This window comes from Balaenoptera borealis, assembly GCF_965194805.1.
Source record: "Balaenoptera borealis genome assembly, chromosome: 13".
In the NCBI taxonomy this organism is placed as follows: Eukaryota; Metazoa; Chordata; class Mammalia; order Artiodactyla; family Balaenopteridae; genus Balaenoptera; species Balaenoptera borealis.
Genome location: NC_138870.1, coordinates 59,317,795 through 59,334,526, shown reverse-complemented (window position 1 = coordinate 59,334,526; position 16,732 = coordinate 59,317,795). Strand labels below are relative to the sequence as shown.

The window sequence follows — 16,732 nt, the reverse complement described above, 5'->3', positions numbered from 1 at the left end:
AACTGATTATTTGCAACAAAAAAAGAAAAATATCGAATCCTAGGATTACATATAAAGCACTACCCCTCCTTCCAAGTGATTTAAAAATCTATGTCCTAAATCCCAATTTATTTTTTTTGTCAGATCCTTCAAAATTACCTGGAAATTGTGAAGCAGCCTTTATGTAGTAAATTCTATCTTCTCAATGTCTTGATTAGATATTAGCCACTGACTGGAAAACGTGTACGTAATTTATTAGTGCCTGAACCACAATCTTAAACTAATTAGCAATGTTTCACCAATTATAACAACACCTTTTAAATGATGAACTACCATATAATTTCTAAATCACTATTTCTTTTTGACGCCTTTCTTTTATATTAATGGTTTAATCCTGAAAAAAGTGATGTTTCTAAAACCCTGCAATTTGTTTTGAAATTCCTGAGCATTGAGCAGACTAATTTACCACATTTGTCTTTGAAACATTATTGCTTCTTCAAGACTTTGAATATTATACTCTATCTAAATTCTGTATTTCTATATTTACTGCTTATATATTATCTTCATTTTTAAGGTCCTCTTCCTTTGTCAGCAAGGGCATCTTTTTTAAGAGAAGTCATATATTTTTCTTTAAAGGAATTCCTTTTTTAAAATTTCCCCAATTCAAGAATTTACTGTTTAGGTGACAAGAACAAGAGGTTTACTGTAGAGAAATGAAAAGCTTATTTTAAATACTTGTAAAATATTGATATAGGATTCTTTCTTTGGATTGATATAATTATATCCTGTCACACTCAAAGTTGTTCCTGTGTACACAAGACTCATTCCCTTCTGGACTGCTTTCTTGCTTGATCTTCAAGCACTGCTCTCACAAAGAGGGAAAATGCCAGTAACTTCAAAGACGATAAACATCTTTACTTTGATAGTTAAGCAACAAGAAGAGCAAAAAAAGGCCAAGAGGAGAAAGAAAAAACGAAAGAAAATCCTTCTTGCAAAATCAGGTGTACTACAAAGCTCAATTAGTTCACACACTGAGGACACTACTTTTTATAAGTTTTTTTCTCCACTGGGAACAGTTTTCTGAGTGTCCCTCTCTCTGCTCTCCATCCCTCGAGTCTTAACCAGGTTTTTTCGTTTTTGCTTGTGAGAACGAAAAAAGTTGCAGAGGAAGGAATATTCGGTACATTTCACGGAGGGTTTTCTATTTTCAGAAAGTTTTACCGTTTCCCAGGTGGCTCCCAATTGTTTCTAGACACACAGAGTCACTAGGCTCCCTCTAGACCCGTCTGAGAATCTATTTCATGAAAACTAGGAGTCCGCCGTACCCGCCCAAAATGGATCTACGCAGAATTTCGCGTTTGATTCCACGTTGTTTGTCGACCCACGAAAGTTCATCTTTGGACCACAAGTTAAAAACGTCTGTCTAGAGTTAAAAGGCAAGGAAACCTCTAACACCTTTCAAGGGGCTAAAAGACTCCCTGCACCTCCCAAGGCGAGTTTTGGACGCGGCCAGTGGGAGCTCGGACCTTGACCATGCGCCGGAGTAGGTGTATCCCCGCTACGCACTGGCTTTAACCGGAGGAAAAGTTAACTTTTGGCTCCTTGCATTTCTCCAAAGTCAGTCCTCTAGGGCCCTAACCTAAGCTGGGCCAAGGCCTCAAAATCTGGGACCAGGCAAGACAGGTGTGTAAAGAAAGCCTCGGGGCACCACGCACGGGTCGCCGTGCACAAACCCGCCTGAAGGACCGGGGGGCCCGGGGCTCTCCGATGTACTTACTCCTGGTTTGAGTATAGCCTGCGAAGCCTCGTCGCCTCCTGGTAACGCGAGCATACTCCGAGCCACCCCGCGCAGGGTCTAACACTGACGCTCCCCCCGCAAACCTCAAGATCTCCGCAGGAGCGAGGCATCCCTCACGGGGCGTCCTTACCTTGGGGTTGGTCAGGAGCTGGTGCTCGTCGCTGTGCAGTAGCGCCCTGGAGTTGGACTCGGAGTTGTTCACGTAGACCTGGACGCAGGGGTACTGCGAGGTGCCCCTGCAGTCGGCGCCACAGGTGAAAGTGCACTCGAACACCTCGCCGATCTGCTGCACCGACAGCACCGTGCAGTTGGCCGCCGTGGCTTGCAGATCCTGCAGCGCGGGACTGAGCCAGCAGAAACCGAAGATAAAGAGCGACACGACGCCGGAGATGATGAGGAACAAGCCGAGCCGGATGCTCTTGTCCTCGGCTTCCGTGTACTCGTAAGCCACCCGGAGCTTCGCCATCGCCCCCCACTCCCGGCGGCAGGCACGTTCCCCCCGCCCCCTCCCGCCCCCGGCGCCGAGCCCGACTGCCTCGGGCGGGAGGAGCCGCCGCCGCGCGACAGCAGGGGAGTGGGCGGCCAGGGGGAGCGCGCGAGAACAAAGGGGCCGAGGCCGGCGACGCCCCCGGCGGCGGCAGCGCCCCCCCACCTCCCCGCCCAGCAGCCGCCCGGGCCCCGGAGGCTCGCGGCGCTGCCGCGGTTTCAGAGCCTCCTGCACCCTCGGGCGCTCGGAGCGCTCGGGCGGCTCCTGCCTCCAGCGCCCCCTGCCAGCCTCCGCCCCCGCGCTTTCCCCGCCTCCCCCACCCCGCCTCCTCTCGCCCAGTGTCTCCCAGTCTCCATCGCCCGCCTGCCGCTGCTCCGCGGACTCGCCGGGCAGCTGCCCGGAGGGCAGGAGCCGCAGGGCTGAGGCGAGCCCGGGGGCTCCCCCGCGAGGGAGGCAGCTCCGCCCGGCCCCACCCGCCGCCGACCGGGGTCCTCCCGCCCCGCCCCGGGGCGTTTCCCGTGGGCGAGGGGCGGGCGAGCCCCGGGGATAGTGGTGGCTGGCGCTCGGGATTCTCGTTAAATCCCTTTGGAGGGACATCCGAGATAAAAGCTTAGGATCAATATAATTTAACCGGAGTGAAAGTTTAAAACACAAAACAAAAAACAAACGAGGGAGAGGGTGTAGCGCAAGTGAAGCGGCGGGAATTTTGAACTTCAAACGGGGATTGGTCAGCCACCGGGGAGAGTGAGCCAGCGGCCAGGCGGCGGGCGCTCCCGGGGAAACGGGCCGCCGGGACCAGCAAGACTCGGTTGGAAACCCCTGGGCGAGCGGCGTGCGCTGGGGGGCGCCCCCGTGGAAACCCTGGCGCCAGTTCCCACGCTTGGGGCGGGAGCGCACGCGGCGGGGCGGGAGGCGTGACCCGCTACCGCCCCCTCCCCGCCAGCGAGAGCGGTAACGGTCGGGCCTCAGCGTCCCGGCGCTGCCAACCGCCCTGGCGCAGCCGGCGCTCCCTCGGCCCCAGCCCGGCCCGGAAGGCAGCAGGAGAGGAGTCAAACAGGCTGAGTCAGACGGAGTTTGCAGTGGAGGCAACGCACGTGGGGGCAGGAGCCTGCGACCGGCAAGACCCGGGAAACTCGCTTCCTGGGTCCTGGGTGGACCTCGCGGCAGCTTAGGTCTCCGGCTGCCGGGTCGACCCCAACTCAATTTGCCCTACGGCTGGGGCTGACTGAGTAGGGACCGGAGGAAACAAGTGCAGAGGCTTGCAGCCCTGGAAGGAGACACCACTTTCCCCATCAGGACCGTCCCCTCGCTCCCGGCCTCCCGAGAACAGGATCCTCTCTGTTCTGTCTCCCTCCTTAGGAGTCTTGCCACCCTTGGCCCATCCCGGAATTTGTAGATGAGCTTTCCAGGAGCGCTGTGCAAGGCGATAGCGGCGTGCAGACTCACTTTGGGACAGGTACCGTTCGTAGAGCTGCGTCCTGCTCTCTTAATTCTTCCCTCCACACCCACCTCCCCACCTCGCCCGCTCATACCTTCAGCCTCTATACTTTTCGTGACCTTTAAAAAAAAAGTTAAGATGATCTTTTTCCAAACCACACTTCTATCAAAATATCAAACTTGGAGAACTATTTCGACCTACATTTTGAAGAGTCAGAATGTTCACTTTGCAAAATATATAAAGATATATTTTTCTTGACTTGCAAGTCCCAAATGAATATACTCTTAATTAAATTCAGTTATGTTCCTGATGAATATGGAAACACCAAGTCATGGAATTCTTGACTTCTCTTTCTTGGATTTCAAATGTTACTTTACTGGTATAGTACTTTTCAGCTGGAGTCCCGATCTGCTACTTTGAAGTACTCCTTGACGTGGCAGGTAACAATATTTCCAAGCAACGGGTAAAGCAAGTTTAATTACAGGAAGACCCTAAGTGTTTTTCTGAATAAATTAAGAAGGTGCAGGGTTTGGAAAACTTCCAAATCAGGAAGACACTTTGTACTTTAATACCTTTCAAGTTTTGAGAGACTAGATTTCTTTCCTTCTTTACCTAGGAATTATATTATTTTCTTCCCTTTCTGTTGGCATAAAGACAATTGTTAGTGGTTACACACACTACCTGAAAGGAAAAGTGAGTTTAATAGTTGAAGCAGCTTAACCTAAGATCACAGATTTTCAGCGTGAATCTTTTTCCTACGGCAGGTTATAATTATCTTCCTTTTCAAGAAGGCTAAAGCCAATCTAAGATCTGAGGCAGTGGTGAGCAAATAAGATCCTATTATCTTTTAAGATCTCATAGCTCTGATAATGCTGAGCAACTTGACCTTGAGGCAGAATTAATTCCTATAGCGTTCATAAAACACAGGGATGGGGGTGTCTAAAAATAATTTAATGAATATGATTCATTTTTCAATGATTCCAGAGCTCAAAGAGTTCTGTGAATGAACCCTTTGCCTCAAAACTGAAGCAAGATGGTCTTCCAAGTAAATCTAGAGAACAAACATCAGAAAATTCTGTCTTAATTTAACCTAAATTCTTAAAGGCTTTTAAATCCATTTTTTTCAAGTTCTGCATTTAGTCACTTTCCTTCTTTATAATTATTCTAAAAGTATTTGAAGAAACTGTTGCCATCTAGCCTTCTGTTCTTTAAACATTTACTTTTCTCTTCTTATTTCCTATTTTTAAATTAGCTTGCTTCTCTTCTGAACCTTTCATTATTTCATGTGTTTCTTATTGAAAGTCAAGCACATCAAAAGACTTCCCAAATTTCTGTTTTATCCTTAATGGAACACTGTGTTTGTTATCAGTTTCATTTATTTGAGGTGGGGCTGCCTTTTCACATTTCCAAGGAAGGTTGGGTATGTCAGCCCCTCAGTTTCTGAAAACAGGTCACCATTGACTCTCTTAAGTTAGAATGGTAGTAAGAACCCCTGGGATGTCAGAGATGCTAAGCTCTGAGGTCACTGCGCATGTTGTTTCCCGTGGAGGGCAGAGGCACAGGAAAAAAAGAAAAAGAAAAGCGAGTCCTTTCTTTGCGTAGTTGTCCACCAGTTAAAATTAAGATTAAAACTGCAATTCTCAGAACCAGACTGACTTATTTGATGTACTTCATTGTCTACAACAATATTTTCAGGAGAATCATGGCCAAGCCTTGATGAAGTTCTTTTTAAAAGAAAAATAAAATCTATCTAAACAAGGACATTAAAACCATTGTTATTTATAGTTTGTTCTCATGATCAGTATTCTTCAAGAAGTTCTGTGACTGATGTTAAAGTTGCAATATACAATTTCATATGTATATATACTTTTATTGAAAGATTCTAAAAGGAATGATCATAAGTAGGGCTTTGGTATCCTAGGAATAGAAGGGAATTTGGAATATGTTGGGAAAATGTTTATACATGGTTTTAAAAATTGGTACATTGTGAAGTTTTTCAATAACAAACTGCTACTATACACTTGGATAGCTAAAATATATAGGGGAGAAAATTAATACTGTATCATCACCTTTTCTCATTAAAATTCACATGCTGGATAGGTTTTAGACATTTGCAACTAGAATAACTAGGTAAGAATAAATATGAATGAACACATGAGTGATCCAACAACAAAAAATATATAGAAAAAATTTATCTTTTCCATTTAGCTTATATAACTTCAGATTTTGTTATTGTCACAGAAAATTAAGTTTCCTTTTTATTTGGTCTTAACTTAAAAAATGCTTACAGTTGTACTAAATCGTTTCCAGCTTGCTGATATTAACTTTCTTGCCATGCTTCAGTGTGAATGTTAAATATTTGTTATTAGCGTCAGAATTTTACATTTGAAATAAATTTCCTATGTGGCCACTATCTTTTCTAATTACATTTATTTTTTCCTATCCATAAACTTTACCTATTATATTGAGCATATAATTATTGAGGACACTACTTACTATTTCTAAATATTTATAATCATATTACAGCAGGAAGGGATCTTAAATATTACCTAGCTACATATTAAGCAGGAAAGAGAGCTTCCAAAGACTTTGCATTTTGTTTGAAATAGTAAAGAATGATTATTAAAAAATATTTTTTCAAAGTTCAAATTTGTTTGCATACAGCCTTTATCTTTGCAATTGAAAAAGAAAAGCAAAAAGCACAGATAATCACTTCATATTAGTAAATTAATAATACTGTACTGCAAGTGCTGGCTGGATTTCCTAAATTCTTGCCATCTGTCTATCATGTTAATGGAAGTGAACTTCTATGGGAGGTATATATACATATATGTAGTAAAAGGGTAATCAGCTTTGAAATTAGAAAGCAAGAAGCTAAGAAATTCTGGTCTCAACATTGAGTAAATAGTTTATAACTGATGTTCTTAGATTGTTTCCTCCTCCCCATACAAAAGGTTTTGAACTAGAAGATAGTTTTAACATTTCATGATTTTTATTCCAAGTTGATTTTGTGCTTCCCATGTTCTTCAAAAACTTGGGTATTACTCTCTAATGGCACCTAGTCCTGTTAAAGAGTCTTTTAATAATTCCCAAATATGGAGAGCACCTCCTAGTACAGTGACTAAAAGGGAGAGTGTTTGTCTTTGGAGAAATGGACCGACGCCTACTGAACACCTACTATAAGCAAATGCTCTAATTTAATCTTACCGTGAGATGAAGAGGAACAAGATTAAGTAACTTTCCAAGATTTCGCACGTATTGACTATGGCAGATTACAAGGCCCATTCTTTTTCTACTGTACTATGCCATCTCTAAGGAATTTCTGTATTTAATAAAAAAGAAATGTAGGTAATACAAGCAGATTTAAAATGTGCGTATATACTTATATTCAAGTATGGTTAGGCTTGATCAACATCCATATTGTGAAACCTGACTGAAGGGGGGAGCAGTGGGTAGAGAATCAAGGAGCTGATGATTTAATCTGATCCTCCTGTTTAATTTTACTCTGAAACACTTGTGTTGAAAATAGCTCTTTTTTAGATGCATAGCAAATATAAGTAGTACTGTTTTATGCAGGAGAGGGAGATTAAGTGTAGTATTTAGGTTTCAGAGAGACTTGTTAGAAATTCAAGCTATTCAAAGTAGAAGTAAACACAGGGAACAACTAGATGTTAATACAAGTCATTAAATAGTTCTAGGGTAGAAGAAAAGCCTATCCTCTTAATGCACGGAATCACCTAATACTTTTAATAAGTTTCCTTGCTTTTGCTTGGACACTTCCAGTGATGAAAAATTCATTAACTCCTGGGACTTCCCTGGTGGCACAGTGGTTAAGAATCCGCCTACCAATGCAGGGGACATGGGTTCGAGCCCTGGTCCGGGAAGATCCCACGTGCCGCGGAGCAAGCAAGCCCGTGCGCCACAACTACTGAGCCTGCGCTCGAGAGCCCACGAGCCACAACTACTGAAGCCCACACACCTAGAGCCCGTGCTCCGCAACAAGAGAAGCCACTGCAAGGAGAAGCCCGCGCACCGCAAGGAAGAGTAGCCCCTGCTCTCCACATCTAGAGAAAGCCCACGCGCGGCAATGAAGACCAAATGCAGCCAAAAATAAATAAATAAATTTATAAAAAAAAAAAAAAAAAGAAAGAGAAATCCATTAACTCCTAATGCTACTCATCTGATTTTTGGACCTTTTAAAAATGTATGATGTACAATTTACTTTCTTGTAAATTGAAATCTGCCTTGCCATAACATCCATGTAATTATCCTTATTCTGCCCTCTGGTGTTACACAGGTTAAAGATAGTCTGCCTTACAAATAATAATCTGCCTTACAAACTTAAGATGTGGGAAGACAACTGTCATGTCCTTAGGCCCTTTCTTCTTATGCTCATCTTTAATTTCTTCAGTATTCTCTTTTGATATGGTTTAGAAAACTACGGTCATATCCTTACCCCAAAATGCTAAGAAAAATAGATAATTCGAAGTTGGAAACATTCTCTAAAACTAGAGTCTGCACCTTTCTTTTCCATGTTATCTAGTCTAAAAACACTTCTAAGATGGTGGATTTTGTTGTTCACTAACTAACATTATCATTGCAAAATGATTTGGGCTCATATTTATTAGACAGAATTGGGATTCCAAAAAGTGATGTGCAAGTCAACTAATTTAATATTCAAATATTAAATCATTTAGAATAAGCTGAAATAAATAATTTTTAAAAACAGGTATAGGGCTTCCCTGGTGGCGCAGTGGCTGAGAATCTGCCTGCCAATGCAGGGGACACGGGTTCGAGCCCTGGTCTGGGAAGATCCCACATGCTGCGGAGCAACTAAGCCCGTGCGCCACAACTGCTGAGCCTGCGCGTCTGGAGCCTGTGCTCCGCAATGAGAGAGGCTGCGATACTGAGAGGCCCGCGCACTGCGATGAAGAGTGGCCCCCGCTTGCCGCAACTAGAGAAAGCCCACCCACAGAAACGAAAGACCCAACACAGCCAAAAAAATGAATAAATAAATAAAGAAAGAAAGAAGCTTTCATTTAAAAAAAATAAATAAAATAAAAACAGGTATAATTTTCACTCAATAAAGGGACATAACTTGTTTTATATTTCAAGAATATTAACCATTTGAAGATAATTACTTAAAACATTGAAAATAAAAAATCAAACATGTCTGACTCCTAAGAGGGGAAATATTTAACAGCTCAAATTTTCTCTTAAGACAGACCATTTTTCATGCAACTGTTACATATGGTAATTAAAACTTCATCTTAAAATAAATGTTCAGTATGTAACAGATTTAAAGGTAGCTTCAAAGCATTCTGGCTGCCCCAAATCTTTATTTTTATACAAAGGATGAAACTATTTATGTCATTCCTGCATGTATTTTTTTCCTCATTGAGCTATATATTTTTGAATAATCATCAATTTCAAAGTTCAATTTCAAAGTTTTTTCATTAAAAATGAGTATCCATTGAGCTGGTCCTAGAAATAATCAAGTTCACCCAGCCACTTGTTGACATCATAACACTCTTGAAATTTGATGCATTTCTTCCAAAATGTTTAAAAACTCTCATGTGTTATTCCTAAAATTATCTTCAGTATATACTAGAGAATAGATTAGTCTGGAAGAAAAATATCACTTGTTAAAAGTTTTAAAAATTAAATTATGTGGTCAAAACGTTACTTAGGCTAAATACAAATGCATGGTAGCAGAACATTATGTTTCAGGATATGCTTATGAAAATTAATAGGAGACTAGTTCTGATTCATAGTGAAAATTTGTTTTCCTCAGCTAGTATCCTCAATTGTTGCTTAAAGGAACTACCACTTGGGGGACATAGGGCGTTTTATTTCACCTTCTCTAACAAAAATGTCGAAATATATTTGTGGTGTGGTAGAAAGAAGCCTATCAGGCCTTGGAAATGAAAACTTAGTTTTGCTATAGCGAAGGTAAGTAGGTTATTAGCTAAAGTATTTTGGCAAGTGTCAAGTGGTGGTCATAAGCTATTAGACTATGCAATAGTTTGGGTTTTCAACAGAGACAGGAAATTATGACAATGAAGACTATCATCACTGTGCATTTTCAAGAAGTCATTCATTTAGGGACTTCCCTGGTGGCACAATGGTTCAGAATCCACCTGCCAATGCAGGGGACATGGGTTCAAGCCCTTGTCCGGGAAGATCCCACATGCCTCGGGGCAACTAAGCCCCTGCGCCACAACTACTGAGTCTGTGCTCTAGAGCCGGCGAGCCACAACTACTGAAGTCCGTGAGCCTAGAGCCTGTGCTCCGCAACAAAAGAAGCAGCCGCAATGAGAAGCCTGTGCACCGCAATGAGGAGTAGCCCCTGCTCGACACAGCTAGAGAAACCCCGTGTGTAGCAACGAAGACCCAACGCAGCCAAAAATAAAATTAAAAAAAAAAAAAGTCATTTAAATGACCGAGGGAAAACTGTGGCAGACAACTGAAAATATTTAGCTTTTTAAACTGAATATTGAATTCTTATGATAAATATATCATTAAAATCTTGTCAGGTCGTAGTATTTATACAACAGGATGACTGGATTTTAAAAAAAAGTTTGTTGATGGACATAGAGTTGATAATGCACATAGCTGCCCTTAGCAGTTTTTATGCATACAAATTGAAGTGGAAATCTAGCAAATGTATTCCTAGGAAATAGCTAAGATTTGAGGGGGGGGGGGAAAGCATCTTTGTTGTGTTATACTTGGAAATGGATTTAGCTCTCCTCATATTCTACTCTAATAAATGCTACTGTAATAATGTAGTTTCTGCACTAGAACACTGGTTGATACAGTAGAAAGTATCAAGTAAAAATGCCCCTGATACACAGGAATGCATTATCCCAAGATCAACTTAGTTGGGTTTCACCAGAATTTTATTTTATTCTAGTTAATACTTATACAGTAGGCAAAGTATAGTTTAAGTGTAATTGGTAGTTCACTAACTTCAGAAATGACTTGTGATACTTAACTAAATTTTGTATTCTTGGCCTCTCCCTAGACATTCAAAAATCAGAGTATGTAAACATGAGGCCTAAAATATATATATTAATATGTTTTGCAGTTGATTCTTATGCACATTGTTTGAGAATTACCGAACTAGAGGATAACTTTGACTCTGGTGAGCTCCTGCAGTGGTCTAAATCCAAACTGAGCTTTTTATAATCAAATTTAATTATCAGTTTTCTTTATGAATAAGAGGATTATTGCTTAATCTAATTTCTGTGATCACTACTGTGGCAAAAAACAGGAGATTGCACACTAATGCAATGTAGAATTTCAGGCTGAAATTCACCTCAAAATTAACTCTCTCTTCACTCCTTTGAATGTAGAACTACATACATAAATAAATGCGGTGAATATACACATACATATAATTTACTATTTGTTGTGCTTTAATATTTCATGTTCCTATTCCAAAATTAAAAAAAAAAACTTGAGGGAAGTTGTCTTAACTCTTTTTTGATTAAATTTCTTTCCAAAGATATTGCAGTAATTTAAAGTAAACCTTACCTATGACTCAGAGAAGAGCACATTTTAGACTAGGTCAGTGTTTTAAGTATATAATTTTTAGCACTGATGACATCTTCAACTTCAGGTAAAGAAGAGTATCATCTTAAAAGAGCTTAAGTTATCAAATCCAACGTTATTCCCAGTCCTCTGAATAGCAGTTGATAGTCATATAGTTTCTGCTTGAACGTTTTTGTTGATGGAATCCTCACTTCATGAAGCATTTAATACCGTGGGATAGCACCTTAAAATAGAGAACCAAAATCTGTCTCAACTTCCACCTGCTGGTTTGAGACTTGCCCTCTTCTTCATCTAAGACCTTCTTATATTTGAAGACGGCTGTTGTCTCTCCTTAGTTGTCCACTGTCTCTTCTTCAAAGGCTACATCTCATCAACTAAATTCTTCCCATGCATGACATCTTTGAAATTGCTATGCATTTTGTAGTTGATTTCTCATACTTCAATTGAACTTTTTTTTCCTTAGTGATATAAAAAATAATGGTGTACCTTAAAATTGTTGGCAAATAGGTTTGCTGAAATACAGTAATCCCATTTAAACATTTTTTCAGTCAATGACAGGAACTCTTTGAGGTCACCCAGTTCAACTCCTTACCTTATATACAGAACACTGTCCAGCCCGTCTCTCCTCGGTTATGTTGGATGAGGTTGAATTTAATGCCTTACAAACCAACTCATTTCAAAATCTCAATTACCTCAGTTACATTTTAATATTGTGCTGAAATCTTTCTTACGGGTCATTGTTCTGCCCTGCATTTACACAAATGAAATGTGTCTTTCACTGACAGCTCTTGAGTTTGATACTTGAAGACAGATACTGTTTCCAAAGTTCATTCTCTAATGCTAAACATTCCTTCTTCCTGTTTTTTTTTTTTTTAATGATTATTTTGGGGATACTCAAAAACCTATCTCATGATGCTATGATGAAGACAATGTATTAATGCATGTAAAACACTTAGTATGTTGCTTGGTAGCCAGAAGGCATGCCACATTCTCTTCTTCTGCCTTCCCCAGTCATGGCAGCTCTTAAAAGACAGCAGACTTCCTACCTTGTTCTGAGCACTACTTTTGTTAATGTAGTTGAAGATTACTTTAGTATTTTTGGCAATAAAATCACAATTTACATTGATCTACATATGAACCACTCTTAAGCCATGGTATATTCCACCATCCTTTATTCTTTTAGAAACCAAAGTGTAAAACTAAGTAATTATCCTGGTGCAATATGTCCTATTTGATGTAACTTAAAAAAAAAAATTACTGGGTTAGATTTAGATTCCAATTTTGACTTTCAATGTGTTTATTTGCTTCATCTCCTAGATCTGTAATTTATTCATGGTATGATCTAATTCACTGGTAACACTAGCACCAAGGAGAGAACCTTGTGACATGCCATTAGGATCTAGGTTTTAAAGACAATTGAGATATGTCTGGCTTATCTTATTTTCCAGAGACTTGTTTTAACAGAACCAGTTACTAAGTATTCCTATATCTTCTTTGTTAACTACACAGACAAATCATGGTTAAGAGAAAACGTTAAAGACAGACATTCCCTTTCTTTACACACATGCACATTTAGGTTTTCAGTAACTTTTTTGCAAAATTGATGCTATCAACCAAATTTAAGTTAAAATAAGTGCAGCCATGCTCAGATGCCAAAGAATGGAAGATCTATGGTTTTGGAATGAAGGAGGATTCAGAGGGAAGGATCAGTTAGAAAGGGTAGAGTGGGAAAAATTTGAAAGTTTTGAAAATTAATTGAAAATACTTAAAAAAGATTCTCTTGAAAATGGAACTACAGCAAAAAAGTTATTTCAAAGCCAACTGCTTTAATCTGTACATTTTATTTTCAAATTAAAATTATCAATTTATACCATTCAATCAACATGTATTTACCAAGCACCTACTGTGTCCCTAGTTCAGTGGCAAAAAGGAAAAGACCAGTTAAATGGTTTATATACTGTAAGAATTTAAATAAATTTTCAGTTCTTAAAATTTGTTATATCTAAGGAAAACTATCTGTGCAATGAAAAATCCCTGAAGATGGAGTTTGTTATAGTATCACGACAAGAAGCATAAAATATATTTGAAACTAAATAGCTGAAAGGCCTTTCCTTTGCAACTAAATAGCTTTTGTTTCCAGAAAGCCAATTATAGTATAATCACAAAAATTGTTTAACATAATGTACATGGCACTAGTTACATAGGGAAAAATTAAGATAATTAAATCTAAGAAAGAAAATTTGAAATATTAGTTTATGTCAACTTCTGTACATGTACAATATAACCACAAGTTATAAAACCAAGGAATATAACAGTGTGTTATATTAAAGAGTTTAATATCGTATTTTAAAGATTTCAAATAGAATTTTAAAACTTGGATTTGGAGTCAAGAACATGGTAATTTCTGACAATTTTATTAACAAGTTATAAAAAGTTGGTTTACATATAAGAGTTTTCTCATTTTGATGATTCAGGGTAAATAGAATTCAGAAAACTGGAAAAGTGTGCACTTAAAACTTTGCATATGGCAGTTAAAGCAAACAGCTGGAGGCCAGACAACAAACCACTTGAGCTACTTTGTTTTTCTGAGTCATTCACACAGTACCTACCAGTCATGATGGTGGTGACACTTTATACTATTATGTTTATATTCATAAGAATAAAGATCCCCTTCCATTTTCTTTTTTCTTTCCAGCTGTTTCTTATGATTATGTAGGAAAAGTTACATTTTACGAAGTAAATTATTATGAAAAAATGTAACCTCTTTTTAAGAAATCGATTTCTGGATTTAACAGACGTCAAATTACATATGTGTTCTGTGAAGTTTTTTTGCACAAAAGTTAAACTAGAATTACATAAGTTCCATTTTCCTACAGAAGAGATGCTTTGGTTTAAATCTAAAGATTAAAAAATCCTAATATTTTTATGTCAGTTTCTCATATCTCAAAATATATAGAAAAAGGTAAATTTAAGTCATTTTATATTCCTGATATACAAATACAGCAAGGTCATAAATGTTTCATTTTCAAACATGATTTGGTAGATATCAACAACTTCCACTCTTCATAGAAAAATATGTTAAAAATGAAAATTTAAAGAATCAAAACTCACTTTTTTGTTTTACTTCTATCTCTAGTTCTGCTTTCATAGCTTCAGTCTTCAAACATTTTTAAATATAGTATCTTTAGATGGAAAAGAATCCATCAACTTGTATGTGAAATAACCAGGCGATCAAATTGAAGGGGAAGTCTACCCCACTCCTCCTCTTTGGCTTACCTTAATTTGCACATTACTTCTTTAAGATAAATCTCAAAGGTCTAACAAGAAATATCTTATACACTTCTCACAAAAGCAGAGTATTTTGATTGGGTCTCAAGAGTGTTCAGGAAGTTTTATTTCTAATGCTGCCATTGTTCATTTAAAAAATAGTTTTCTCTGTTCTGAACTTGGTTAATACTAAGAATGTCTACATTTTTAACCTACAAGTGAAACGGTATATGGTTCCATTAAATGACCTGTCAAAAGCTGGAAAAAAAGACTACGTTTTAAATTGTTTAGTCACACCGTTCAGTTGTAAAACTTTAGGTTGGTTTTCCTCTATTTTTCATGTTGAAGAAATAATTTCACAATTTCAAATCAAAGTCAACACTGCAGTGAGGAGAGCTTTTCTACTTTATTACAAAGAGAAGAAGCCTTTATGTGGTCAGAAAATACAAGATTGATCTTTTTTTCTCTTCCTATGAAACGCTGCTGTTCAAACAGCCAGAGTGAATTGTCTCAGTTCACTTCTTTAAGTCCCATCACATTCACTTGGGTATGGATGTCCTTGGCTGCTGAAAATCTGGCCCTTTAGTGCACAGGGCGACAAAGTCCCCTGACCAGCAGTTCCAGAATGTCCCATTTTCATATATTGCATCCATGCACACCTCCTAAAAATGAGGTACAGCAGGGCAAACATTTTCCAAAATAGATGTCATATATATAATATATACACATTCGTACATACATACCTTTATTCATGTGATGTCCAAAAATTTAAAAAAAATGTACACATTTATTACAAAATCGTAACAAAGACTGGACAGTGTTTTGCTCATTCTGGAAAGATGAAGCTCAGTAATAACACAACCCTGGAAACCATCCAGAGATTGTGGCAATATCTTTCTTCTAAACAGTCATATATTCTTGCGTTAAGCTTGGCGCAACTGCCTTTCAAAAACAGAAGGGGAAGTAAAATGAAGGAAGCAGACCTTGCTCATCTTTCCAAATGAAATACGAGAAGGATCTTCACATAAAAATGCACAAACATTTCTTATTTTATTACCAATAGTGCTACAATGAACAATGCAAATTTTGTGGTCTAATTCTGTTGAGTCTTTTGTGGGTTTTCTTTTTTACATTTTAGAAACTAAATGGTAAACTTCTGTCAGTGTACTTGCTTGTCTTTACAGACCCAAGTCTGTCTGCTGGCAAAAAAGAAAATAAATGAAAAAATTCAGACCCTGCTCGAACTAGAGAAAAACAAATTACAAATTTAGTTGTTGGGCAGCACATAATTAGTAAGGCAGGACCTCAAATGGTGACCCTTTGCGTAAGCCAATTGCCAGATCCTCAAGGAATTAAAACCAGGGTGCCTGAGCCACATCAGTTCTGCAGTTATGTTGAGTATTGTGCTGAGACAGCCATACCCCAAGAAAAGGGAAGTCTTTTTTTAGAAGGCTTGCTGAGCAGGGTTGTAGTTGAAGGTGGATGGCAGGTGAGGCCGTTCTTCTAATTTGTCATATTCCAGATGGAACTCCTATAAAACCAAATTTAAAAATTTAGATGATTTCCTTTCCATCTGATCTCACATTTTTGTCAAAATATATTTTATTTACTATACAAACAAAATAACTACAGGTATGAGAATGAACAGAGATATTAACAACTCTTTTTTCCGCTAAGTAAAATATAACTTGAAGAAAAATAATATGCTGTAGTTTCTATCTGATAAGTACAAAAATGTAGACTTTCTGCATAAAAGCCAGAGACTAGTCATGAACATTTATTTTATGACACAGAAATTCTATGCATTTTTTTTGCTCAAAAATAAAAGGTTGAAGGGAGCAATTACTATATCACTAATAAAAAGCACTGAAAATTATACGATATTTAAAGTAAAGCTACCTTCAATGAAGTATAAAACTTAAAATTTTACTTTTTTTTCCATGAAAAAAGTTTAGAAATAAAGGATTTTCCAATTTGTCTTATCACATGTTTTTTTAAAAAAAGCAAACAAAGTTATTCTAAACTTGTTATCTCGGGAAAACAATGAATTTAAAACTCACACATCTCCAGACTTCCCATTTCACAAACCCAAAACCCTGAAAAGATATAACTGCCACCCCAAACTAGACAGTAGTTTTGCTGTAGGCACATCTGAAGATGAACTATATAGCTCATTTTAATTAAACTTTCAAAACACTACATGAATTTT

The 16,732-nt window shown here is 38.7% G+C and overlaps 2 protein-coding genes across 15 annotated transcripts in view; both read right to left on the bottom strand.

Moving 5' to 3' along the window:
- The window catches only part of KCNMB4 (potassium calcium-activated channel subfamily M regulatory beta subunit 4), a 68,909-nt gene extending 66,357 nt beyond the window's left edge, over positions 1–2,552 (bottom strand). Inside the window, exon 1 of the mRNA XM_082351700.1 lies at positions 1,908–2,552. Coding sequence (XP_082207826.1) covers positions 1,908–2,243 — 336 coding nt within the window. The 5' untranslated portion in view covers positions 2,244–2,552. The remainder of the gene's footprint in view (positions 1–1,907) is intronic.
- Positions 2,553–14,910: 12,358 nt separating this feature from the next.
- Positions 14,911–16,732, bottom strand: part of CNOT2 (CCR4-NOT transcription complex subunit 2) — a 113,156-nt gene continuing 111,334 nt past the window's right edge. For all 14 annotated transcript variants that reach the window (XM_082351654.1, XM_082351649.1, XM_082351653.1 and 11 more), the window contains one exon: positions 14,911–16,054. In XM_082351654.1, coding sequence (XP_082207780.1) covers positions 15,968–16,054 — 87 coding nt within the window. In that variant the 3' untranslated portion in view covers positions 14,911–15,967. The remainder of the gene's footprint in view (positions 16,055–16,732) is intronic.